This window comes from Saccopteryx bilineata, chromosome 4 (genome assembly GCF_036850765.1).
Source record: "Saccopteryx bilineata isolate mSacBil1 chromosome 4, mSacBil1_pri_phased_curated, whole genome shotgun sequence".
Classification (NCBI taxonomy): Eukaryota; Metazoa; Chordata; class Mammalia; order Chiroptera; family Emballonuridae; genus Saccopteryx; species Saccopteryx bilineata.
Window position 1 is genome coordinate 135,406,971 of NC_089493.1, and position 27,213 is coordinate 135,434,183.

Below are 27,213 nucleotides of genomic sequence, written 5' to 3' on the forward strand. Positions count from 1 at the left end.
GGGACAAGAGCAACGAGCCCCACCCTACAGACAAGTTGGGACAAGGGTCCCAATATTCTTGGCTTGTGAAACCTGGGGTAGAGCTGCCACCATATGGGAAGGGGCTGATTGGAGTGTGGGATTACATAATCTCCTGGCTGCATTTACCAGGAATTAAGTCTCTGCAACTTGGTGCTCAGGGGATTTAGATGGGCTAAACTTTCAAATGTTCTTGGTATCTTTCTTTCTTTATATTAAATGTTAAAAAAAAAGGCAACCCCAGGTGGAAAGGTTTCAGGGTTCTGTGGTCATCAGAGGCTTAACCAAAGCAAAAGGCCCCAGGAGTTTGAGTGGGATGGTGGGGATAGGAGTGCAGACCTGAGGGAGGAGAGGGGCACTCAGGGACCTGGCTCTTCTCTTGCATCCTGGCATTGAATCTATCGCAGCTCTACCAGCTCCACTCTAGGAACTTGAGCAAATGGAATGGATGTTGTTTTGCTGTGACCCTTTCCCTACACTCCAGCAAACACAGAGCTGGAACCTCTAGCCTTAGCCTGTCTACACCAATTGCTGGAGCATGTGAGTCAAATAAGGCTCTCTCCAGAGCCTCCATTCTCTCTGCACCATCTCTGCTCCTAATGGGGATCCTTGCCTTTCCTTGGGGCTCCAGAAATATGCTTAAAACTTCACCAAGGTTTCAGATAACAGGGCAGGCTGGCACTAGCCTTGAATATAAGTCAATTTGGCCTGTCACAAAGGAGAAATCATAGTCCTTTCAGAGGCCCAAGGCATCTGCAACTCCTCTGATCAGCCTTTCCAGAGCCTTGTTTTTGACTACACGCTACCCTATCTCCTGGACTCCATGTGAGGGTTCTGCTGCCCACCAGGAAGGATGGACAAAGTCTATTTATCCAGAAACTTGGCAGGAGGTGTAGGTGAAGCAGCCTCTGGACAAGGGCACATTCTGACATCCTGGTGACCATTGTCAGAGGAACATAGCTGAGAGGCCACAGGCAAACTGTTTGGGGTGAGATCGCTGGTAAACAAACAGGGAAGCACATTCAGGCCAGAGGAGGGAATGCCCTACTCTCTTTTATCTGTTCTCTGGCAAGCTCTTTCTGAAACACTGACTGGAAATAAAAGTCTTGCTGCTGTTGGCTGGAGGCAGAGGTCCCCACACCTTACTCCCTTGGGAATCTGCCAGAGGGCAGGTCTGAGTGTGAACTTGGTTAATATTCAGGCTATCATAATAACTAAACTGTCAGTCCCACACTGGCCAGCAGTATCCAGGCCCATGACAGCCTGCAGGCCTGATGGAGAGAAAACATCCCAATCCTTCCCATTGCTCCAAGTCTTCACCTTTACCAGGGCCCTCTAGGCCCGCCAGGCCCCAGGGGAGGCACATCCCTGTGTGCTGGCGTACATACCCCTATGCAGTAACCAGCCAGATGCCAGACTCAGTCTGTCTTACTATTCCCTCCTTTGCTGCTCCCAATGCCCTTAAATGTTCTGTTGGCAGAAATGAGGCCCCTTATTTAGGGCTGTGGGTAGAAATCAGTGTGTCCTGCTCTGTCCATGCCCTGATCCCAGGTCCCAGGAAAGATGCACACGGATAGTGTCTCCAAAGGTCCAGGTCCTTTGCTGGAGACTCTATCATGCTTAAAGGCATAACTATTAGCAGTTCCACTCAGAGGATCCTAGAAACATCCAGCTGCTAGACAGGCTACAGGTCTGTCTAGTGAGGAAGCAGCCCTGCCTCACGCCACTGGTGGCTTGCCACAGAAGGTTGGTCCTTACCAAAACCAGGCTCTCTCAGGGCCTCTGGAGCATGGGGCCTACAAGTGGCACCTGGCTCAGAGGTAACTGCTTAGTTGTCCTCCAGTGGTTGGTAAACTCATTAGTCAACAGAGCCAAATATCAACAGTACAACGATTGAAATTTCTTTTGAGAGCCAAAAATTTTAAACTTAAACTATATAGGTACATCCCTTATTGAGGTAGCGCCCGCACGTGGTATTTTGTGGAACAGCCACACTCAAGGGGCCAAAGAGCTGCATGTGGTTCGTGAGCCGCAGTTTGCCGACCAGGGCCCTAGCCCATTGACTGAAGGTAGTGAAGGCTACCTGATGATATATCATGGGAAAAGAGGACATGTCTGAGGCAGAGGTCAGCCTATGCTTAGACCCTGGCCGAAGCTAGGCTCACCCTACTGCTCAGCCTATGGTCTTTCTCATGAATATAAGCCCCCTGGAGAGCAGGGCATGTGTGCCCTCCCTGCTCCTTCAGCCTCAGGGCTGGGGGCCTCTGAGCTTCCTCACACACAGGGCCTTTGCTCTCTGGGGTCCACAACACGGAAGGGCTATACAGAGGGCCATGCTCATGGATACTGGTCTCACCATGAAGTAGGTCTCAGTGAAAAGGACTCCATCATCAGATGGTCTGGGCTGCTCAGGGTCCCTTCCTTCCCCAACAGAAACTTGAGTCTCAACCTGTTGGGCCAGATTCCACCATTCCTGTTCCCATTCCTGTGGTGACTGGCACACCCCACCCTGGGTCAAGCACAGGTTCCTCTAGCTCTGACTCCAGAAACAGAGGAAGGAGCTTACCCTACTTTTACATTCTTCATCCTTAAAATGAAAAGTAATTTGGTTCAGGCTGGCACAACTGAAACAACAGAATAAATAAAGATACTATTATATTATAACTCATGCAACAAAATAAATATGTATGAGTCTGTACCAATATAAAGTAATAATTGTATAAATAAATAAATGGAGTGAAGGAGAAGCTCTTTTTTGCAGAATTTCAATTGGTAAATTGGAAGGAATATGGAAAATGCAAAAATCAGCACTAGGCAACTTGCTACAGAAACAGTTGTTTTAGTTAAGGCCGTGTGATGGATGCTGTATTTGGTGGGTGTAGGGCCGGTGACTGTGGCCAGGCAGGTTCACATTGGATTTGGGCAGACGGTAGAAAAACTGCGGAGCCGGAAAGGGTTTGGCCTTTCCATTTAACAGAGTCTCAGAATGGCCGGACAAGCACACAGGCAGGGGAAATCGCCACTCAGGCAAACAAACAGCAAAATGGCCCCTCACAGTGGTGGGCAGGCAACCCGCACATCCACAATCCCCCATCTCTCTCAAGAGCAAGCACTCATAGCCTTATATAGGCTATGCACACGTGCCTCTGCCACGTGCTCACGCACTACTCAAGCAAAGTGCTTGCAGCTGGTAAACCCCGCAAGCAAGCCTAACACAGCTGCCCCACAGTGGGCCATTCCATTTATTAGAATCTCATAACAGTGGACAAGCAAGCAGGCAGGAAAAAACTGTTTCCCTCTCTCTCAGGGCTCCTGAGCAAACAGGCCAGGGAAAAAACCCCTTCTCTGGCAAACAATAATAGCAAACAATGGCCCCTCCCAATGGCAGCAGGCAATCTGCAATTTGCAATCTGCTGCCCTGAGGGCAAGCACCTGCAGCCTTACAAAGACTATACACACATAGTGCTGCCCCGTGCTCATGCACCAATCAGGCAAAGTATAAGTGAGCATGCCTAACACACTTAATTGCCCAACAGTGGGTAAAAGTTTGAGGAGAAACAGAATATTCATATAATCTCAAAGTATCTTCCCCAATATATTCATTATTTATAAAGGGAAAAAAGTAAGAGCTTTACAGCAGGGGTCTCAAACTCGCGGCCCGCCCACCAATTTTGTGCGGCCCGCAGACTAATCACGAAGTTTGATTAGTCTGCGGGCCGCACAAAATTGGTGGGCGGGCCGCGAGTTTGAGACCCCTGCTTTACAGTGAAGAAACCCAGCAGATAACCAACTTAAACACATGATCAAGGTTAACATTACCAGTAATAAGTCATACAGATCTCACGTACCCACTGGTATGATGCCCTGGGGACACATCCCTCCTCTGGTGTTCTTACCAAAAATCTCACAAACTCAGTCTCATTGTGAAACAAATCCCACAAATCCAAATTGAGGGGCTTTCATCAGGATAATTGATAGACTCGTAAGAAGTGTTAAGATCATGAAAGATAAGGAGAGACTGAGGAAGTATCACAGATTGGAGGAGACTAAGGAGACATGACACCCAAATACAGTGTAAAGTCCTGGACTGAACACTAACAGAGAAAAAGGACATTACAGTAAAGTGGGAAAATCTGGTGAAATTTGAACAAGGTCTGAAATTCAGTTAATAGTATTGTAACTAACGTTAATGTCCTGGTTTTAATAAATGGACTATAGTTATGTAAATCATGAACATTAGGGGAACCTGGGTGAAAGGTATATGTGACTTTCTATGCTATTTTCACAACTTGCCTCTAAATCAAAATTTATTTCAAAATAAAGTTTAATAAAAAGCGATTCTTAAGTGCACAGGACAAATAAATTGGACTTCACAGACTCTGAGGAAGGAAACTTCCATATGCATGAATATACACAAAGACAGACACAGCCATTGTACGTAGAAACCACATTTCATCTACTCACTCATCCACTGACAGACACCTGGATTACCCCTGCTTTTTCGCTATTAAAAATAATGCTGCAGTGAACATGGGTGTACAAATATGTCTTCAAGACCCTGCTTTCAATTCTTTTGTATAAATACCAAGAAGTGAGATTGCTTGATCATTCTGTAATTCTATTTTTAAGTTTTTGAGGAACTGCTATCCTGTTTTTCATAGTGCCTGCACCATTTTACATGTTCACTAACAGTGCACAAGGATTCCAAATTCTCCACATCATTGCCAACATTTATTTTCTGTTCTTTTTTTCCTTTTTGAAATAACAGCCATCCTTCTAATGGGCATGAGGTAATATCTCATTGTGATTTTAATTTGCATTTGTATTCCACTAATGATGTTGAGCACCTTTTCAGACACTCATATCCCCTTTTATAGATAAGGAAAGTGAGGCTTTGAGCAGTCATGTAATGGTGGTGGTTCCCCGTGGAGTCAGAACTGATGCTCCAGTCAGACTGCAGAACTCCTGTTGTGCTCCAACTCTCTGGGGAGACCCACCCCATTCTAGTCGCCTGGGGCTTCTCCTACTTTCCTCCCAACCACCAGTGCCCATTTGCCTTTTACTTTACTCCCACCACTCAAAAAGGAGGCAAGGAAGGGAAAGGCTGCTGACAAAAACATATCATGTGTACATGTGTGTGTGTGTGTGTGTGTGTGTGTGTGATATACAGTGCATCTCCAGAGGTGCCCACAGGGCCCCTCCTTGTGAGCATGGCACAGCAGGGAAGCTATGGACTTGGAGGCCAGCAGCTACACCCCTGACACCTGAGGTGACCAAAACAAAAACAGCAAGGAAGAGAAAGAGAGACTGGTCAACGCAGCTGTCAGGGAGGGCTGCAGGCAGGGGGCCAACTCCAGCTTAGCTGCTGATGTCATTTCCAGAAACTGAGGTGGGATGAGCTGGCCCCCAGTTTTAGGTGCCCGTGGGCCAGGCTGTGGCCAGGGCGTGTACAAGCACTACGAGGCCCTTCCAGGGAACCAAGCCAGAGAAGCATGGTCACCTCAGGGCTCAAAGTAGGCATGGCACCAATGCCAGTGGGAGCCTGAGGTGGTCAACAGGCTGAACCCACTTTCCACAGGTCCTACAGACCCTGCAGCCACCACTCCTGGTTGGCCATTAGTCTCTGCCAAGGCAACTCCTTCAGCTTCCTCACTAATCTTCTTACTTTTCATAGCAGCCTTCTAAAAGCCCAGATCTGCCCATGCTACCCTTGCTGTTCTCAGAATAAAGTCATCTCCTCTGCATCCCTACAAGACCCACTGTGAACTGGCATCTTTAGGCATTTTTAGCCTCACCTGTCATCCTGTGAGCTCTGGCCACCCTGATCTGTGGAATTCCATTCCCAGCATCTGCCTTTTTCTTTGCCTGGATAAGTCCTGCTCATATTTCCAGACTTAGCTCAAATTTTATCACTCCTTGGAGTATTTTTTCACCCTGTTATCTCCACAGAAAGGGTAATATATTTTCCCCAGGTCACACAGCAAGTCAGTCAGGATTTAAATTCAGGCTCTAGAACCCTGTTATGAACCACGGTTGATGTTAGCCCTCTAACATGGCCAGTGTGCCCCATGGGCGGCTGAGGTTTGAGATGTTGATAGCCCAGCACAAAGTGGGCCAAGGTGTTTTGATGGTTGCCATATTGCGCAAAGGGATAGCAGAGGCCACCCTCAGGTTTTTCTTGGGAGGAACACAGAGCAAAGGAGGGACCAGAAGCTGGGGAATCCCACCTGCCCAAACAATAGCTGGAAACTAGATGGTGAGGATACCCTTCTCAGAAGGAAGTGTACAAGGGGCCAGTGGCATAAGATGGAACCTTTGTCCACCACTGGGCTCTATGCTCAGTGGGGTCTCTGTGCAGCTGTCTCTTCATAAGTGGGTTGGGGCCATGCCTATGCCTCCTTTGGTTCCCTGCATCTTTTCCAGAGAAATTTGAGCCTCAGGACAGGACCCCAAGCTTCACCTTAGGCATATGGCAGAGCAGTAGGTCTGCTGATGCTTCTAGAAATCTGTGGCCAGGAATAGGCAGACCTGCCCATTTGTGTCTCACTTGGGCTCAGCAGTGTCCCCTACACCCCTCCTCCTGCCTGTACCAGAACTTGACTCGGTCTATCCATCTGGGAAGCCTGAGGCTGGGCCAACCTAGCATGTAGGCTCTTGAGAAATAACTTCATCTGTTATGAAACTCTGAAAGGAAAGACCGTTGGTAATAACACTCCCCTCTTCCTTCACACTGGACAGAAAGATAAAGAATGAGCTTCATGTGAGTTCTGCTCTCTCGGGCTGCACACGTGTGTTAGTAACCCAGTGGCGGGCCAGCCAGAGAAGGGAGTCTCGAAGGGGACTGACACAGAGGGTTGCTCACACACTCACCTCGGTCACGATGGTGGACAGGTAGACGTCCTGGCTGAACTCCCAGCCATCCAGGCAGCCCTCCTGCTCCACCTGCTCCAGGTCTACGTCGCGCCCCGGCTCCAGCCCGAGCGCCGAGAAGTTGGCGATCGCCGCGAGCCGGTAGCGCCGGCAGCTGTGAGGCACCTCGCGGCCGTCCTGCAGCCGCAGCGGGACACTGTGGTTGCGCCAGGCGCTGCTCAGGTTCGCGGTGTCCGGCACCCGGCAGCGGTGCTCCGGGGTCCCCGCCAGGAATACGACTGACATACCGTTGAAGCCGTTGGGGATGATGCTGGCGCTGAGCAGAAAGAAGATGAGGCGCTGGAAGGGCCCCCACTCGCCCAGGAAGGCGGTCACCTCGTCGTAGTCTCGCATGCTTCCCGCCGCTGCTCGGCAGCTTGCAACAGGAGGTGATGATAAGAGCGGTCCCCGGAGTGTGCCGCGCTGTCGAGGGCGTTGCCCGAGGGTGTTGGGACGTCCTAGCGAAGGAAGGCTGCGGAAACAGGGACGCGTGGCCCGGGCCGGTTCCCGGGAAACCTGCTGCTGGTGTTGGAACGTTCGTGGGATCTGGACGCGAAGCTGGAAGCCACCGTAGAAACTCGGGACCACACCCCCATCCCGGTTGGGGCTGGGTGGGGGAGGGCAGGGGGCCGGCTGGGGTGGGGCTCCCCGGCGGGCTCCGCCTAGTGTCCCGCTCTACGGCCCGAAACCCCGCGGTTGACTCTGCCGGGGCTCGGAGCACAGTGGGGCCACTTGCGTGCGGGGGAGGCAGCTGAGACCACTCCGAGTCCCCCGCGACCCCGCGGCCCTGAGCGACTGGACCCGGGCCTTCACTTGGGCTCCACCAGGCAGAGTCGGCGACTGGGAGGAGCCCAGGCTGGAGAGCAAAGTCTTTGAGAGGTCGGCCCTCGGCTCTTTCTGCTAGTGTCTGCCCCTCGTCCCGAGCAGGGCGTCTCTCCGCGGTCTCTTCCAGGCCAGACTCGGCTCAGGTGGCCTCGGGCAGGCGGAAGTCAGTGGAATCCGTGCTCCGGTAAACGCTGCGGGCGCTGCGGTGACAGCGCGCCCCCCTCCCCTGGCACGCACGCCGCGCAAGTGGCGAGCACCAGCTGACAGGGCGCTCACTCCCACCAGACCTAGGAAGGCTGGATTTGGTCACCAGCTGGCGGCGCCCAGAAAAGCGCCTTCGGGACGCCAGGAGCCTCACCTAGAAAAGAGGGGAACAGGCCTAGAGCCCGGAAGGGATGGGCAAGGTCATACTGCGTTAGAGATAGGCTGGAACATAGGGAGGTGGAGGGCAGGGGTCACCCAGGGTCTTTCCTGGGCCTCTAGAGAATTCAACACGGAACTTGGCCAACTGTGAGAGCACTTAATAGGGACGCTGCTATCGCCTCTCTTAAATTCTGATTTTGATCCCTGTGCTGTCTGCCCGCTTATGGGGCGCTGCCAGAGCCTTCTGGGACTGGAATGCCTCGTGTTGACAGAAGGGACCGCCCCCAGTCCAGGAACTAACTGGTAGGAAGGAAGGGAGGGAGGGAAGTGGAGAAGATCCAGTTTGGCGCTCAAAACTAGGGTAACCAGAACAGGGACCACTGTCTGCTCAGTGTCCAGGCCCAAGTCACCTCTGCTGTGTGTGAGCTGGCCTGGGGCTCATGAGGCAAATGAGATTGACAGGCTGAAGAGCCCGCCTCTTTGAAGATTTTGTAGAACTGTGTTTGCTTCTCCAGACCGTGGCTAAGAGGCCAAGGGACATTTCTGCTTCATTTTTTGTATCTTCCAGTCTTACCCCTCTTCTTAGCCTGGCTTTCCACCTTCTTGGCACATCAGTTTCCATGTCTATAGTAAGACCATATGTCCTGATGCGCCAGGACAACTCTGATTTATGCCTAGTGTCAACAAAAAAACACTTCCAAACCTTTGGAAATTTTTATGAGTTTATTTGAGCCAAACTGTCAACAATCGCCAGGAAGCAGTTTCAATGAAGTGAGACTGCTCTGGGAAATAGCACTTATTTTATACATCAGAATCAAACGGGAAGATTTAAGGTGATTACATGAAATTGATTGGTGATAGATTAGGGAGGTAGGAGAAAGCAAAGCGGGAAAATCTCTGGGATTGGGTAAAAAGTAAAAGTGTATATGTTGAAACTTCTTTACAGGTGGGAACAAATCAGTTAACAGTTAATGGTTCACAAAACAGTAACAATGAGGGGTCTATTGGCTTCTGCTCTGGTGGGATGTCTGACCCTTTTACATTCCAAAGGCATGTTATCAGGTACATTATCAGAGATACAAAAGACAGTAGACGGATTTGAGTGAAAGCAAACATTACCTTTGTTTAGAGAAAATTTTTCCCTAGGACAGTACTATCCACCATGAACTGCTTTTCGTTAGATAGGTTTGATTAGACCATCCTTAGTTTTTACCTTACTGCGGTGGTTCTCAAAGTGTGTGCCAGGGCGCACTGGTGCGCCCTAGATTTCCAGGTGCGCCCTCTGGTATTCCAGAGAAATATGTGCCTGTTGGAGACCAAAAAACCAACAGGGTTTTTGGAGTTTAGATTTTGGGGGGACAGAAGTGTGGAGAATTGGCTGTAAGCTGACAGTCTGCCCAACCCCCCACCTCACTTGCCTGATTAGGTTGCAAAAGGCTGTTAAGCTGTAGTACTGGATTGTTTACACTACCCCCCATGTTCCCCAGAAAGACTGGAGGCAAGTTTCTTCTATCCTTTGTTTGGTGTAAAGTTAAGATGATATGTATGGTGGGGGTTTTCTGTACTCAACACTGTAAGGTCGGTGGATAATGGGGGATGGTCACTTGGGGAACTCAGACCTGCAAACTTTGGCTAGGACCACCCACAACCAAGCGTACCAAAAGAGGCCTCACAGGAACCGTTTGGAAAAAGCGACCGTCTACCAGCCAGTGGGATTTCACCACGTCATGTTAGCTCGACTTCCCTAGAGGGACCTCTTTAAATATCTCCCATGCAGTTTAATCCATGCAACTTCCCTGGCCTCCATCTTACCTTGGGGCCAGGGAACCTTGCCGGGCAGGATGCGTGCTCTGTATTGAATGAAGCCTTTTTGTTATTCCACACTTGGTGGCTCTGAGCCCTCTTCCTTCCTTCTCTGCGGGGAAAAATACCTTACATTTTGGTGCCAAAAACCCGGAAGGAGTTAGAAGTCCACAAGGACCGCTCCTCTCCGAGAAAGAACCAGGATATCCGACCTTCCACCCACTTCGGCACACGGTGTGGTAAGTCCCTTGCCTCCACCTTCCTCTCAGTTCTTTCCTCCGAGACTCCCTGTCCGAAACCGTAGCTACATCAAGGAAGTCTTTTCTGTCTGTCCGAGTGCGTGTGCTTGTCCCCAAGCACATCCACTTTACCATTTCCATCCGTGGTCAGACCTTGAGTTTTTAGGATGCTAATACTAAAATCTGACCACTCCGAGGACTGAGGGCGGCTGTGGGGGCACAGGAATCTCCCTCCCTAAAGAAGAAACTGTTCTTCTCTGCTGTGGCCAGGCCACAGAACCCACTCAATTAGCCTCCTGAAGGGACTTTCGGTGTTAACACCCTCACCAACTTAACTATCGCCAAAAAAGCTGGGAACTGATTGGAGATCTCTTACATACACGGCTTCTAATTATTCGCGCACCTGTCCTTAATCTCTGTGCCGCCTGTTCCACCGCACAGGCCTTTTTCTGGCCAGAGAAACCTCACCTAAAACCTCCACTCCTGATCTTTCCTTCTCCACGGACTCCCAACTCTCTCTCCCTCCTGTCTGACCCCCGGGGGCGCCCCTCTCTTGGGACTTTTCTCTGGTCCCTCTGCGGACCTCTTTTGTGCTCTTCTCTTTCCTCTGAGAGCCCCCTCCCCTCCCTTTGCAAAATCCTGTTTCTTATTCACCACTACCATCTCTTTCTCCTCCCCTGCTGGCCAGGAGCCCCTCCCTTCACTGTGTTCTTAAGTCCCTCCTCCATCAGGCCATTCTCAGCCTGGCATTGGCTCTTACACCGGTTTTCAGGACATCCAACCCCAATTTTCTTGCAGGAAGTTCCTGCCCTGTCCTGCCTTTGGCTCCAGGGTTTCCTGCAGGATCTGGGTGCCGGCCTCCACATGAGCCCTCCTCCTCTTATTCTCAACCCCCCTAAACCCCTATCCAGGACCTGTGAACACGGCATTTAAAGTTTTTAACGGTCCAAACTAGTAGAAACAGGCCAAGGCTGTTCGCCAGGCCCGCATGCAGCAGAAGGTAACGCTCCAAACCCCGGCTCTTGTGGCAACCCTGAGACCAGCAGAGCCACCAGCAGCTTGCTTTAAGTGTGGCAAGCAGGACCCTGGTCCCGGCAGGGCCCCTGCCGGCGGCTGCCCACTGAGCCCTGCCCTGACTGCAAGCAGCCCAGTCACTGGTGGAGCAATTGCCCCTTTGGGCAACAGGCTTTTTTTCGGCGCCTCTACGTGGAGGACAAGCCGCCCGAATGGGAGGCCAATCCAGCCAGGTGGGTGCATTGCTCAAACTCCTAGGACATGGCCTGGACTTGGAGAACCCAGGGTATGCTGCAACAAGTGGGTAAGTCCATCTCATTTCTTGTGGACATGGGGGCTATCTTCTCTGTTTTTGCCATCACACTCTGGACCTCTAGTTCCCTCACAGGTCTCGGTTATGGGAATGGATGGGACCCCTTCCTTTCCCCTTTTTATGCCACTTCTGACATGCAGTTTTGCCTCAAGCTTGCCTCCTTACAGGACCACTGGCAGTCGGAACCACTGGACTCCATCCATCTCCAGCTCACCAAAAGGCTGGACCCTGCAAATTCCCCTATTACTCCTCTTTTTTTTTTTTTAATCCTTACAGGACCACATCCACGAAGTTTCTCCAGTCACAGCCACACAGATGTTCCTCTTGACACCCCTCAAAGCCATCACCTTCTGATCTCCCCCTCCCCACGATGCCCCTAATCAGCAGGAAGTAGCCAGATGAATAAACGGTGCCCCTTTTTCTATTTAACACAGAAGGTCAGAATGTAAGGTCGGTGGATAATGGGGGATGATCACTTGGGGAACTCAGACCCGCGAACTTTGGCTAGGACCACCCACAACCAGCGTGCCAAAAGAGGTTTCACAGGAACCGTTTGGAAAAAAGCGACCATCTACCAGCCAGTGGGATTTCACCACGTCATGTTAGCTTGACTTCCCTAGAGGAACCCCTTTAAATATCTCCCACGCGATTTAATCCGTGCAACTTCCCTGGCCTCCATCTTTCCTCAGGGCCAGGGAACCTTGCCGGGCGGGATGCGCGCTCTGTACTCAATAAAGCCTTTTGTATTCCACACTTTGCAGCTCCGAGCCCCGTCCCTTCCTTCTCGGCGGGGAAAAATACCTTACAAACACAATTAAGAGTAAAAAGAGAGGAATTCTTCAATATATTGATGAGAAAATGAGAGTTTGCTTTCAAATATATGCCCAAACATTGAAGAAATTGCTAGGACACATCAGGCTCATGTTTCACATAAACACAAGAATGAAAAAACATAACACATTCGCCTGGGACCTGCCAAATTAACTAAATCTTACTAAGAATGTATCTATATATATAAAAAGATAACTTTTTTGTTTTTTTATTTTTTAACCCTTCTCTTTTATGAATTCTAAAAAGCATAACTCAAAAAATGTAACATAAAATGTTTTTTAATGTCAGAATAAATTTAATTTTGTCGTATTTATTTCATTTAATTACCATAAAAGCACGCTTGGACTTTATATATTTTTTTCTTTAATATTTGACTTAATTATTATAACATATTTCTCAGAAATTTGTACATAATGTGCCTACAATTATTTGTAGAATTTTAAATGCTCCTCGACTTCAAAGGGTTTGGAAACCACTGCCTTAGTGTTTACCTTAGTTCCCTGAGTTCACAAGGTCATTGTGTAGGCTTTCCTGAGCTTGTCAGGTTAAGTTAGTGGACACATCTTGATTTATTAAAAAAAATTTCTTTTCATCCACACTAGTAATCCAGTAAAATTATTAATAGCACTTCCCTTTACTTTTAAAAGTATCCCTTTTGAAATATGAATACATGTCAGGTCCTCAAATAACATTTCATTTAATGTCATTGAAGAGGGAAAAAAGTTGATTCCCAGCCTGGACCATTGTCTGTGTGGTGTTTTCATGTCTCTCCGTGTCTGTGTGACTTTCCTCCAGGTTGTCTGGTTCCTCTCACATCCCTGTGCATGTAAGGTCAATCAGTCCAGTTTTAGTGAGTGACTGTGTGTGGGTGTGAGTGGTCCTGCCATGGAAGTGTGACCTGTCCAGGGCAGATTCTGCCCTTGCATCCTGAGTTTCTGGAATAGTCTCTGGCCACCCATGACCCTGAACTGAAAGAAACTGGTTGGAAGATAATGCTTTTACCTATTTGTGTTAGTTTTTTTAAAGTGTATGTATAACTCATATTTACTTCGATGTTTACTATTAGAAGTATTTTGGACCTTTATTTAGAAGTTTGGTAATGTATTTTGTGGCCAGAAACATGCCATGGGAACTCAATTCTTGTTTATATAAATTAGTCCATGGAAAAATTGGTTTCTTTATATGTTGTTTTGCTGAAAGTTGAAGTTTCTAAGAACCCATCAATAAGGCTGAAGACTTACTGTAATGCGGTCATTATCACACTTAGCTTGGATTTCATCCCTCCCCTCTTCCCTAGTAAAAAATCAAAGCCTGAGACAAGAACTTATGTAGAGATAGTTTGTTTTGAGTAGTAATCTTGGGGAAAGGAATAAGGGACTGGAGAGAGTGAATAGGAAATGAAGAAAGGCCAACACAACACTATATAATTGAGCTAGTCATTGGCCACGACCAGGATCAGTGACAGTGCTGTGCTGAGACATATTGGAGCCAGAAACCAAAGGAAAAAATTAGCAGTATTGATCCTATCTTTACTTACATTTTTAATTTTTTCTTCATATGGATTTTCATACTAATTTTGATTTTTAAAATATTTTAAATCATGATTATTGAATTTCTCAGTCCCCCCTTAAATTCTGCACGTAAGGCAAGTGCCTCACTCATTTCACTTGCCTTAGTCTTTTCCCAGTCCTCATTGCTATGAGTGACTGGGATTCAAGTCCACTGGGACCTTACAAGAACTATATTGAATGAGGTGGTATTTGCTTCCTAGTCCTGGCTTCATTGGCCAACTCCACAGCACTTCCAGGTTGCATATGTGTGAGAGCTGAATAGGATCATTCAACTAAACTATTTGTCATTACCTATGAGTATATGTAAATCCATATCTTGAACTATTTTGCCCTCCATACAAAATGAGTGCCCAAGTGTACCACTTACAGCAGAACCACTGGGAGGATTTCCCTCAGCATTGTCCTTTAGGGCCACCCTAGTGGGGCTGTGTTGCATTAATAATCCATTTTTTAGACTAGTATCAAATTAACCCATGTGTGAGTTAGGCCTGAGTATATTTCTTTCCTCCACCAGTTGGTTACAGAGAATCATCCCACAAGACCGAAGTTTTGAGTTAAAGGAGAAGTGTTGGTATAAAGTAGGTGTTATAGGAGTTTGAGCCACCTGTTCATTAACTTACATGAGCCTATGGCCCTGCTCAGTCCTGATCCTGACTCTATCATTTCTATTATAGCATATGCCTGCTTGCCTGACTTGGCAGTGGTGTACAGCATTGACCTGGGACACTGAGGACCCAGGTTTAGAAACCCCAAGGTTGCCGGCTTGAGCACAGGCTCACCAGCTTGAGCATGGGATCATCAACATGATGCTGTGGTTCCTGGCTTGAACCCAAGGGTCGCTGGCTCGAAGCCCAAGGTTTGGTGAAGCCCAAGGGGTCACTGGCTCAGCTGGAGCCCCCTGATCAAGGCATCTATGAGAAGCAATCAGTGAACAACAAAAATTGCCACAACTATGAATTGATGATTCTCATCTCTCTCCCTTCCTCCTGTCTGTCTGTCTGTCTCTCTCTCTCTCTCTCTCTCAAAAAAAAAAAAAAAAAAAAAAAAAAAAAAGATGTGCTTGCTTAATCTTAAGATTTGATAGAATCTGACAATCCCCAACTCATACTGGACATTTCTAGTTTCATAGACCCTAGCTGCTTTTATGAAACTCTTTCTTAGGGTTTGTCAGAGATTCTACCCAGCAGACTTATTACCACAAACATCTCTAGTACCATTCTTCTGTGAGGTCATATGGACCAAATGACAGGAAACCTTGGACTATATTTGGACACCCTGTAGAGCTCTCTTGCTCTGGACTTCACTAGCACCCAATAAATAGGTCATAGTAATATTCTCACCAAACATTAAGTCTTTTTATTAGTGGTGGAGAGTACAGGATAAAACAACTTGTCTTTACCTTATAGGGGATGACCTAGTATGCTCCAGACTACTGGATACCTACTAACTTAACCAATTTTCTTCAAAATAATAAGATATGGAAGAAGTGAGTGAGGATATAGATAAGATTGACTATGATAGCGGTTCTAGGGATTCATTTTACCAGTTTGTCTACTTTTATATAATTTAACTCATTACAGAACAAAAAGGTAAGAACAAACTTTCACCAGCATAGCAGGCCCCGAATCTTCATACTTTTTAGCCTCCAACTTCTTGCATATATGCATCTTATAAGGACACCTAAAGAAATTGGTCAAATTAGTATTATGCCATCAATACAGTGAGCCATCATGATGTTCTATGGAATATCAAGACAATCAAAGTCATTACATACTATATTGTGAAAGAGAGTAGAAGAATTTATATGGTTGGGAGCAAAAAAGTAAATATGTGCTGCTATTCATCCCACATAAAAGCAAACAGCTTTTGATCTCCCTCAATAAAGGCTGTTGAGAAGAAAGTCTTTGATGTTGGTGCTAATCTCTGCAGTTCTTCCCAGGATGTGATCTTATTTCTGAGTTAATGAATTGGTAAAGAGTGTGAAAATATTAGAGGCTTCCATTTGGCCCTTTCTACAATAATGGCTCTTATTGAATGAGACACGGGGTAAATGTTAGGGTCATGCCAGCTGCTAAGAGTATCTATCCCAGTTGTGCACTTAGGGATCAGGAAACTACATTGTGAATTTTTAGATCCATTAGACCTTCTTGCATGAGAACTCATTTACCACTTGGCTTACATGAGCCTCCAATCTAACCGGGGGGCCATGATGGTGTTTCCCATCCTCTGGCACCAATGCCAGCTCATATCCTGAACCCAACAGCCCTTGAAAAGTCTCGGTCTTTCCCTTTCTTCAGGACACAGTTATTCTGGTAAAAAGGCCAGGGCTGGGGACTGAATTGTGTTCTCCAAATTCATATGTTGAAGCCCTAACCCTCAATGTAAGGGCATTTGCAGGTAGCCATCTATAAGCCAAGAAGAAATCTCTCTCCAGGAACTGAATCAGCCAGCAACTTGATCTTGGACTGTCTGGCCTGCAAAATTGTGAGAAATAAATCTAATTTTTTAAGCCACTCAGTCTGTGGTGTTTTGTTATGGCAACCAGAGCAGACTAAGATAGTTGCAGGTACCTTATGGGAAAATAATTATCATACATACTTTGGGCAGTCCAGGGGGGTTCTTTCTTATGGAGACTTGGCCTACTTTTCAATCAATAGGCTCAGGGCCTGGATTTGGCAAGATTATGAAGAAATACTATTTTCTAGTGGAGCTGCTGACATCAGGCTTCTCACTAGTTTTTGAATCGGGGTGAAGTTGTTGTATAAGTAACACACAGTCATCTGCCCATTTATTTAACTCCTAGGAACACCATGATCTATTAGCCATCACTATTGATCCCATGGATCAAAGCAGTCTGGTTGCCACTTTGGTCTTATAATTATATCCACCCTACCTCTGTTGATTCAGTGTCCACATCAGTTTCCACTATTCTAGAGTCCTGTCATCCCACTAACACTAAACGTCCTTTACCTGTGCATTGTGTATTGCCTGAGAGAAGGGACTGTTCTCTGGACTTTCCTTGGGAATCTAAGTTGGAGTATACAATCTAACTTTCCCACTTCCCTGAGTCTTGAGACTCCTCAGACACTCTGTCAAGTAAGTTCTGGCATCACCACTTCATTTCTGTAGGCCATACTGTAGCCAAGCTTCAAAGGATCATCTCAGAAGCATATGATGATGGTTTTCTGTATCCTTGCTTGAATGTTTAACCTAGAATAAGGAGAGAGTGCTCCAGGTTAATAAATTCCCCTATGTCACCCCTGTTTCTACCAGAACATAGGTCCTGTCACTTTTTCAATACCTTTGCTATTTCCTTGTAGGTCAGCAACTATATTTCTGTACTTAGGCTGTGCTGAGACCTAACCCCAGGTAATGGTCTGGAGGCGATGAGGGGAGATAGGGGAGGATCTTAGGAGGATAAAAAATGTCTTTGGAGCCACTTGCCTCAGGAGGAGTCTTGGCAGGAATTCCAGGCAAGGAGAGGCTGCTTTCCTTTAACAAAGGGGAGAGATCTGCTGCTACTAACCTTGAAGGTTTAGAGGAATTCTCATAATCTACCCAAATCCTCACAATTTACCCAAATGTCTCTATTCCATGTTCTAGGGTTCTATGCAGGGCCATGACTTTGTCATAGTAGAACTGTCAAAGCTGTTGGTGCACACAGATGTTTTTGGTGGCTCTCCTACCCTTTCAATTAAATCAGTTAAATCCTGGGCTTGATTTCTAGCACAATCTTCACTGTGGCTGTGGGAGAGGGAGGATGGAGGCCTCCTGTCTCACAGTGTGACTTGAGTTTATAATTGTCTGATCTGGTCTAACATTTTCTTTTTAAGGCTTCTAAAGCCCTTAACAAAAGCTACTCAACTCCATGATCTTTATCATCTCCATTGTCCTTATAGTCCTTATAATCACTGTGTTCTAAGAGCCAAAACTGAAGTTTTTCATTCTTGGCATTATTGAAGTTTTGCCAGATAATTCTTTGCTGTGGGGGTTGTTCTGTGCATCTGAGAAGCAACTCTGGCCTCTGTCTACCAAATGCCAGTTGCACTCTCCCATACTTGTAATGAAAATGTCCCCTGGGGAGTAAAATCATCCCTGATTTAAAAACACTGACACAGGCAATGTTTTAGTTTCTATTTGCATCACATTCTAATCTAGCATCAGCCGAGTTTTGGTAACTGCATGCCAGAGATTATTATCATCCCAGTTACCAAAAGCAATGGGGATCTTATATGTGTTAGAAAGGTTAATGTTCCCATTCTAGAATACCTTCCAAGTCTGGCTTCTAGATTGCTTCTATTTGGAAATAAATCTAAGGGAACAGAAGTAAAGGACTATGGAGAAAAGCAACTACAAGGGTACAGCTTAGGGTTGTTTACAGCTGTGGGAAACTGAGGGGATGTGTCTGGGAAATATCTGTCTAAGGTCCAGAAGTAGGCAACATTAGTCTACAGGTGCCTATGCCTCACTGGTTCAGGTGTGGCCCTTTGGGTGTTAACTCCCCTACACGTCCATACATACATGAATGTTGAGCAGGTAATTTATCTGTAGGTGTCCCATGCCTCAGTGTCCAAGGTGTCTTGGAGCAGAAAGTAAGAAGTAGACAGCGCAAGGCCCTGGCTGGTTGGCTTAGCGGTAGAGCATCAGCCCGGCATGTGAAAGTCTTGGGTTCAATTCCCGGCCAGGGCACACAGGAGAAGCGCTCATCTGCTTCTCCACCCTTTCCCCTCTCCTTTCTCTCTATCTCTCTCTTCCCCTCCTGCAGCCAAGGCTCCACTGGAGCAAAGTTGGCCCGGGTGCTGAGGATGGCTCCATGGCCACTGCCTCAGGCGCTAGAATGGCTTCAGTTGCAAGGGAGCAACCCCCCAGATGGGCAGAGCATCACCCCCTAGTGGGCATGCCGGTTGGGTCCCAGTTGGGTGCATGCAGGAGTCTGTCTCTCTGCCTCCCTGCTTCTCACTTCAGAAAAATACAGGAAAGAAGAAAGAAGAAAAGAAGAAGAAGAAGAAGGAGAAGAAGAAGGAGGAGAAGGAGGAGAAGGAGGAGGAGGAGGAGGAGGAGGAGAAGAAGAAGAAGAAGAAGAAGAAGAAGAAGAAGAAGAAAGAAGAAGAAAGAAGAAGAAGAAGAAGAAGAAAGAAGAAGAAGAAGAAGAAGAAGAAGAAGAAGAAGAAGAAGAAGAAAGAAGGAAGAAGAAGAAGAAGAAGAAGAAGAAGAAAAGAAGAAGAAAAAAGAAGAAGAAGAAGAAGAAGGAAGAAGAAGAAGAAGGAAGAAGGAAGAAGAAGAAGGAGAAGGAGAAGGAGAAGGAGAAGGAGAAGGAGAAGGAGAAGGAGAAGAAGAAGAAGAAGGAGGAGGAGGAGGAGGAGGAGGAGGAGGAGGAGAAGAAGAAGAAGGAGGAGGAGAAGAAGAAGAAGAGTGAAGCTGAGATTGGGACACCTCATAGTCACTGGTTGCCACAGCAGTGGCTGGAGTAAACAGTACACCTGGAGACTAAAGCTACATCATCTTACTCATAAAGGACCCAGGAGGGCACAAGCTGTGCTACCCCTCTGAGTGCTGCCCTGGCAGCCTCATTCATACATTCAACTCCTGCCTCTGTTCTAGCCAAGAGGGCCTGGAGTCAACTTTATGGGGCAGGTGGGTTCACAGGCCACCTTCTGGCACTGGAACAATCAGATCCAGCCTTGACACTTGCCAAGTGAGCCCTAAAGCAGTGGTGGGGAAAGGCAGAGGGATGAGGCTGAAAAGATTGAAAGAGGCAAAACCATACCTAATCTTAAAATTCTTAATTTTTAGTGGCTTTAGATTTCCTTCTGAGCAGATGAAAGTCAGAGGGAAAACCTGATGCGATTTCTGTTTTTAGAAAGATACCTCTGGTGGCCAAGTTGAGATTGCAAAGGAAGAAGATGGGGTGGAAGCAGAGACACCAGGGAGGAGTTTGATTCCAAAGGGTGGTGGTGGTAGTGGTCAAGAAAGAGATGGATTCCAAAGCCATTAAGGAGGTGGCAAGGACAGGTCTTGATGACCAACTAGATGTGGGCTGAGGGAGGGGGAGAAGGCAGGGAAGATGCCAAATTTGGGTAACTAAATGGATGAGTGAAGAATAGGAGTAAGAGTAAGTTGGAGCAATGATGAGGTGGGTCCGGGATGTTTTGACATTAAGGTGTATTTGGGACATCCAGGTAGAGATGCCCAGCCAGTGGTTTGGGTTGGAGATGTATATTTAGAAGTGGTCATGACTACAGAGTTCCTGAGGCTTGGGTATAGTTCTTTGAGGTTGAGGCCACCAGAGAGCAGAGCCATCAGGGGTTCTGGGTACAAGCAGGCTCCAGACATTGGTGGGAAAGCTGTACACCCTGCAGTGATTAGCAAGAATCTGCTGTGGGGTAGCTGTGGGTACTGGAAAGTTGACAAACCAAAGTGGATTCCTAGCATGAACTAGCAGTCTGCTTAAGATTGAGCCTGTAGGACAGTATCTACCCCTTGGCTAGGCCAGGGTGGCCTCTGATCTCTGTCTTCCCAGACCAAATCCAGTGGGACTGGATGAGATGACAAATGGAGGGCAGGGGCAGTTTGGGAAGCATCCCAAATAACACAAGTCACTAGAGAATGGGCATATGAAGAGGACAGGAGGAGCTGGGCCAGAGCCCTAAGCCTCAGGGACAGTCAGGAGAGTGGACAGGAACACAGGCTGAGAAGGCGCAGCATAATGTGGGAGGACAGGGCTGAGGGGTAAGTGACTACCCCAACCAGGGCAGGTCCCAGTAATCAGAAACAGAGAGAGTTCTGGGGGATGGGTGGGGGGCACACCAGGCAGGTTCTTTCTGGTTATATCATCTCTTCCTATTTCTATTTCTATCTTTTTTTTTTCCCCCTGAGGTTGGAAACGGGGAGGCAGGCAGATTCCCGCATGCGCCCGACCAGGATCCACCCAGCACACCCACCAGGGGGCGATGCTCTGCCCATCTGGGGCGTTGCTCTGTTGCAACCAGAGCCATTCTAGCACCTGAGGCAGAGGCCATGGAGCCATCCTCAGTGCCCGGGCCAACTTTGCTCCAATGGAGCCTTAGCTGTGGGAGGGGAAGAGAGAGACAGAGAGGAAGGAGAGGGGGAGGGGTGGAGAAGCAAATGGGCGCTTCTCCTGTATGCCCTGGCCAGGAATAGAATCTGGGACTCCTGCATGCCAGGCTGACACTCTACCACTGAGCCAACCAGCCAGGGCCTCTATTTCTATCTTATCTCTATCTCTGTTTCTATCTCTATCATCTCATCTCTATCTGTAATCATCTCTATCTCTACCTCACCATCTCAGCAGCTCCAGAAACCAGAGGAACTAGTGAGCAGCTAGAATAGTTATTTAGCAGAGATTCTGACCTGACCTCAGGAATAAGTCAAGCAGACATGGGGTATGTTCATGTATGCTGGAGTTTATGATCAGGTATTGTGGGCACCAGACTTGTCTATACTCTGACCCTAAGCTTCAAGGGTCATCTTGACTCAGCCCAACTTCTCCCACTGCATTCCCCATAGAGGACTGAGAGCCCAGCCCCGTATGAGGGGCTGCACTCTGGGCTGTTCTGGGGACCTTGCCGAGCAGACACAGGTTAGCACCCTTCAGAAGTGGCCTGATCAGAGTCACCGGGCCATTGGTAGAACAAGCAATGTTCTCCAGGGAAGACACTATTTGAGGTGGCCCTGGGTGCCCCTGCCATCGAGATTAGCTAACCAGTGTGTGACTTTGGCAAGTTTTTCAACCTTTCTAAGCTCATCCATGAAATGGGGATAATAATTGTATTTTCTCAGGTTGATGTGAGGATTAATATCAGTAATATTAGTTCACCAAGACTTAGAGATGAATGCCTGGGACACATCAGCTCCTATTATCGTTACTATCCAACCTGTGTCCCTTCCTTTGCTCCGGCTTCCCATGGAAATGTCCACAAATGCCCTGGAGAGCCGCCAAGTGTCAGGCCACTGCTGCTTCTGTTGGTGAACAGGCTGCTGAGTGTGCTTAGACCTCTGAGCTTGGCTAAAACTGGGTCTGACTGGGGAGACAGACCTGCTCACAGGGCTGGTCAGTTGGGTTTCTGAGCCCTCATGGCTGAGGCCACCCCAGGCACAGGTAAGGCCTCTGGCGGCCTTTTCTGGGATTTCAGCCACAAGTGGTCCATGTCAAACAGGAGCAAAGATGAAATTTGGTTTCTGTAAGTATCCAAATAGTTTCCCACCTGTGGTAGTCGGGGCATGGGAGGACAGTCCTTGCTTGTTAGAGAGACTCCTTTATTACCCTCAATCCTTTTTAAACTTCTACCTACATTTGGGATCCTGAGGAAGATTGTGTGGGAAAATGGTAAATCAAGAAATTACTAAGAGTTGTGAAGAGTCAGGGACCCAAGGATAAGAAGCCGTTACCTTGGGTAAGAACAAGCCGTCCAGAATGGAGCTGGAGTGCAGGTGAGCTGGGCAGGGAGACCCAGAGGTGGAGGAGCAGGCCTGGCGCTCCCCAGGTGGGCGGAGGGATTCTCTGGGCAGGCAGGTAGCCAAGGATCCGGCCTCACAGTGCAGCTCACAAGCCCTCCTCCCCAACTTGGCTGTTCACAGCTGTGACCACAGGGCCAGGCTACTGGGACCCCTAGACGGGCTGGGTCTCTGGCCAGGAAGGGAGGAGGGCTGGCATGAAGTAGCCTCTAGCCTCTCCTGCCCTCACTCTTTTTCTTGGTTCTCAAGGAGGAAGGTGGGGCAAAAAAGATGTAACAGAGAGAACTAAAAGGAAGGACTTAGCTTTCATTTAAGGCTCCTTGGAAGATAGGCTGCAAGTATCTGGAAGAGAGCTTGATAAAGCTGAACTTGCAAGTCAGTGTGATTGCAATTGGGACCTGAGACAAGGCTGTCAGCAGAGGTCAGCAGGGGCTGCATGTCATGGGGCCTGTGGGAGGGGACTGGGGATTTAGACTTTGTCCTGAGAGCAATGGAGAGCCAGGAGTTTTAATAGACAGGAGTGACATAATCAGAATTGCATGTTAAAAAGCTCCCTTTGCTGGTGTGTAGAGATGGGACTGAGGGGACAGACAGATGACAGGGAGGAGAGGCAGGAGGCTATTACAGCACCCAGACAGGCCTGGAGCCTGGACTGGGGCTGGAGCTCTGGAAGCCGAGGAAAGTGGGCTAGTTAGGGATTAGTGAGGGATGAATGCAGTCATGCCTACTAACTGGTCCCCTGCTTCCACCTTTGCCCCTTACAGTCTATTCACCATACAGCACCCCGAGCAATCCTGGTTAAAACATAAAAGTCCAGGTCATGCCATTCCTCTGTCTTTTCATCTCAGAGTAAAATCCAAAGTCCTTCCTGTGGCTTACAAGGTCAACATGGTCAGCCTTTCTGTCCCCACATTGTTCTGACCTCATCTACTACTCCGAGCCACCTCACTTACACCACTGCAGCCATTTCTTCACTGTTCTTAGGATGAACAAACACATGCCTCCTCCTCTCCCTGTTCTACCCAGGGCCTTAGTATTTCCTACTCCTTCTGCCTGGACTGCACAGAGGCTTCCTCACCACCTCAGGTCTTCGCTCAAATGTCACTGTATCTGTGAAGGGATCATTTATTCTCTTCCATGATGGCCTATTTATTTCCTTTAGGGCACTGCTTGTAATTGTACTTATATGTTTGTTCAAAATGTTTTCCTAGTAGGTAGCACAATACCTGGAACATTGTAGATTCTTAGTAATTAATTAATTGAATGATTGAGTTGAGGTTGAGGATGCCTGTGGGAGGCAGTTGCCCTCAAGGCCTTACTGCCCCTTAAGGGTTTAGGCAGTATGCCTGCTGAAACCAGGAGAGCGAAGTGAGAAAGAAGGTGGTGGGAGGCAGGGAGAGAGGGGTGTGTGTGTGTGTGTGTGTGTGTGTGTGTGTGCGCGCGCGCTGATCCCAGGGCTCCTGCACCTCTCAGTGATGGGCCTGGGGCCTGGGGCTTGGGCAAGATGGAGGTAGGTCTTGGCTAGGCTTTGTCCAAGCTGATAACAGGGATGGAGGGGATGGAGTGAAGGGTATGTGGATGGGAACTAGTAACTGCCTGGGGATGGGCAGGCCAAGGCTTTGCTGTAGGTAAGAGAACAATGGAGATGGGTCTTCACAAGTGAGTAGGAGTTTGCTGGATGGAGAAGAAAGAAAAAAGGCATTTGGAGCTTGAGAGAAGGTTTGAGGTAAATGAAAAGAATGGTGAACTTTCTGGTGCATTAGAGGAAGTGAGACCAAGAAGTCAGCAACCCTGAGTTCAGAGAGGTTTCAAATGCTAGGCCCATAACTGATGAATTGGGGACTGTCGTCAGTGCCCTGGGGCTATGGAGGGATCCATGAAGCAAGGGAGAGAATCCTCCAATTCTCCAGCTGCCCTGAAATGGGTCCCAGAAGTGCTTAGGAGGCAGAACCCCAGAGTGATAGAGAGTTAGGATAGGATGGTTGGCAGGCATCCCCAAACTACGGCCCGCGGGCCGCACGCAGCCCCCTGAGGCCATTTATCCCTCCCCCACTTCCAGAAGGGGTACCCTTTCATTGGTGGTCAGTGAGAGGAGCACTGTATGTGGTGGCCCTCCAACAGTCTGAGGGACAGTGAACTGGCCCCTGTGTGAAAAGTTTGGGGACCCCTGGCTGTAGAGGATGTCCAAGTCTCTGGTTTGAAGGCTCCAGAGGTGAGGACCTGAGAGAGGGGCAGGTTTGGGGACAATAATGAGAGTTCAGCCTGGGCCAGGTAGGCTGGGGGACTCTGAGTTGGGGATTTTGGATCTGTCTTTCCTCCTGTCTCATCCCAGAACCAGGATGCTGGGTCACAGTGATATTTATTGTCCCAATGGGACCCTGTCCCAAGATCTTCATATCCACCATATTTGGGCTCAATCAGGGCCTCTGGGCAGAAAAGGGGTTTGGAGCACTGGGCAGAGGCTGGGTCGTGAACACAGGGAGGGGACAAATCAGCCTGGCTGCTCCAGGCGCCAGTCCTTTTAGCTCCTGTCTCCCTAGCCTTTGCCAGGATGCCTGTGTAGGCAAGGGCTGCTCTGGTTGCTGCAGCCCTGTGAAGGTAGAACTGTTGGTCTTGGGGGTGCTGATGGTGCCAAGGAAGCTCAAGGACTCCTCAATTTGGGTGGTAGTCCCTGTGGGGTGAGGGGTGACTGTGTTCCGGGATAAACGGGAGCACCAGTGGCTGTGGATCTAAAGCAGCAGGTGAGAGTGGAGCGGTGGGTGAAGTGGGGTTTGAGTCTGAGAGTTTCCACCCGTTTCCTGCATCTAATAGCTTCCCTGACTGCCCATTATCCCTCCATTCCTGTCTGTGACCCTGAACGGCTTGGACCATGTCTGCAGGCACGAAAGGGGTGAGGGGGCGGGGCAGACTCTACTCTACTCGGGTGCGGCCGCCAGGGGGCGCGGTGGTGGTTAGTCAGTGTGCGTGCGTGCGTGCGTGCGTGCGTGCGTGCGTTTGTGCGCGCGCGTGCGCGCCCGGCGCTGGGGCGGGGCCTCGCTGCATACTCTGGTTCCTAGGAGTAAAACCGGGCGAAGTTGGGGCGGGACGCGGTTCTCCACAGGACCAGTACCTGGGGCTCCTGTCCCCTCTTCTTACCTCACTTCGTAGGAGCACTTGCCCAATACCCTGTTCTGTACTCCCTCGGGGAGGGGAGGGGGCGGCGGGAGGAGCTTTTGGAAGGAATCCTAGGAACAAATCAAAGCGGGAACACAAGATCTACAAGGAGAAAACGGAAATACACATTTACGAGAATGCGTACCCGGCACCTGAATAAATGAGACAGTAAGCACAGGTCACAGTATTCCCCGGGAAGAAAGGACTCGTCGCCAGTTATTAGCAAGTGAGTCTCTGGATTCAGGGCAATCCCAGTCACAGTTCAGAGGTTTGTTTGCTTGTTTTTCCAGAGCCTGACATACTAAATCTAACTCTCTGACAATTGAAAAATGTGCAAGGATAGCCTTTAAATGTTTGTAAACGAAGGACAAGGAGGAGAGACTGGCATATTAAACTCTAAAACGGTAGTAATTAAGCCAATGTGATATTGTCACAGGAATAGGAAAATAGATCAGTGAGAGTAACAAAGATTCTTACCAAAATATGAGTAGTTCCTACCTGTAATAAAGTTAAATAACCCTTAGAAAAAAAGAGTGAAAGGTTTGGAGCATTTCACACAAGAACTCTTGGGAAGACCATTCTGTTCCCGGTTCGCTCAGTGTCTACCAACAAGCACAATATATTGTTGAGTGAATGCTCATCACTGGTAATCAGAGAAATGCATCTTAAAGCAACTACATATCGCGTTTTACTTAGACTGTCAAAAGTGGGGGGAAATGATAATGTCCTGTTGGCAAGTGAGGAAATGAGTACTGTTGTGTGCTGATGGGGAGAGCGTGAATTAATGTCTTTTGTGGTTTGCAATAGTACAAAATGGACAATAGCACGAACGTATATTATTCGGGCTCACTAAATAAACCGGGACCAAATAAACGAGGCTGCTTTAGTCCGGTGTAAGCTAACGAGAGGGGAATTGCACATGACCCGGAATCCAGGAGCGTCCATAGTTCACCAGCTCTGGCAACATTAATATTTTTAAAAAGTGCGAGTCTGTAGCGGCGTGCATGCCGTCAAAAGCTCGAGGCTGCTCCACACTTCGGTGGAGTTTACTTCTCAGCTTTGAAGACTGAGCATCTTTAAGGGTGCGGCCCTTAGCGAGTGTCCTTTCTAAAAACTTCCTATTCTCTCTACGGTCTGCGCCTCAGCCCCACACATCCGCACTAAGCGCGCCCCCTGGTGGTGACAGCGGGCAAAGGGAAAGAAAAAGGGGAAAAACACCAGAAGGGAGAATTCAGCGCAGGTAGACAGATATCGCCAACATGGTTCCGAGAGATTTCTCCGCGGGCCATTCCTACCTGTGGCTGCTAGGGGCCGCCCACGTTCGTGCTGGTGGCCAGACGGAGCCCTTCTGGCTGTGCTCACGCTTGCCACACATTTGCACCACAGTTCCTCACCTTATACAGCTCTTCCCTTTTCACCTTAGTTCTCAGCTGACATCTTCTCTGACTCCACCGAGGTCAGACCCCTTGGCGTGATGTGCCTCACAGCACCCCAGACCTCACCTCCCTTTGAATATAGCTACGCCTTGTGATTCACGTCTTCCATCAACCCAGGCTGTGGCTTTCTTTGACTCACTATGCCTGTCTCTGTCTTGCTTTCCATTGCACCCAGTGCCCAGGGTTTGCTTGGAATCTGAACAGAGGTAGCATTCTGGAGCTATAGCCAGCGCTGGAGGGAGACAGGCCAAGGCACTGAGGTA

The 27,213-nt window shown here is 48.4% G+C and overlaps 1 protein-coding gene across 1 annotated transcript in view; it reads right to left on the reverse strand.

The window, feature by feature from the left end:
- Positions 1-12,281, reverse strand: part of SLC22A4 (solute carrier family 22 member 4) — a 53,067-nt gene extending 40,786 nt beyond the window's left edge. Inside the window, exon 1 of the mRNA XM_066278408.1 lies at positions 6,889-12,281. Coding sequence (XP_066134505.1) covers positions 6,889-7,281 — 393 coding nt within the window. The 5' untranslated portion in view covers positions 7,282-12,281. The remainder of the gene's footprint in view (positions 1-6,888) is intronic.
- Between the last annotated feature and the right edge of the window lie 14,932 nt (positions 12,282-27,213).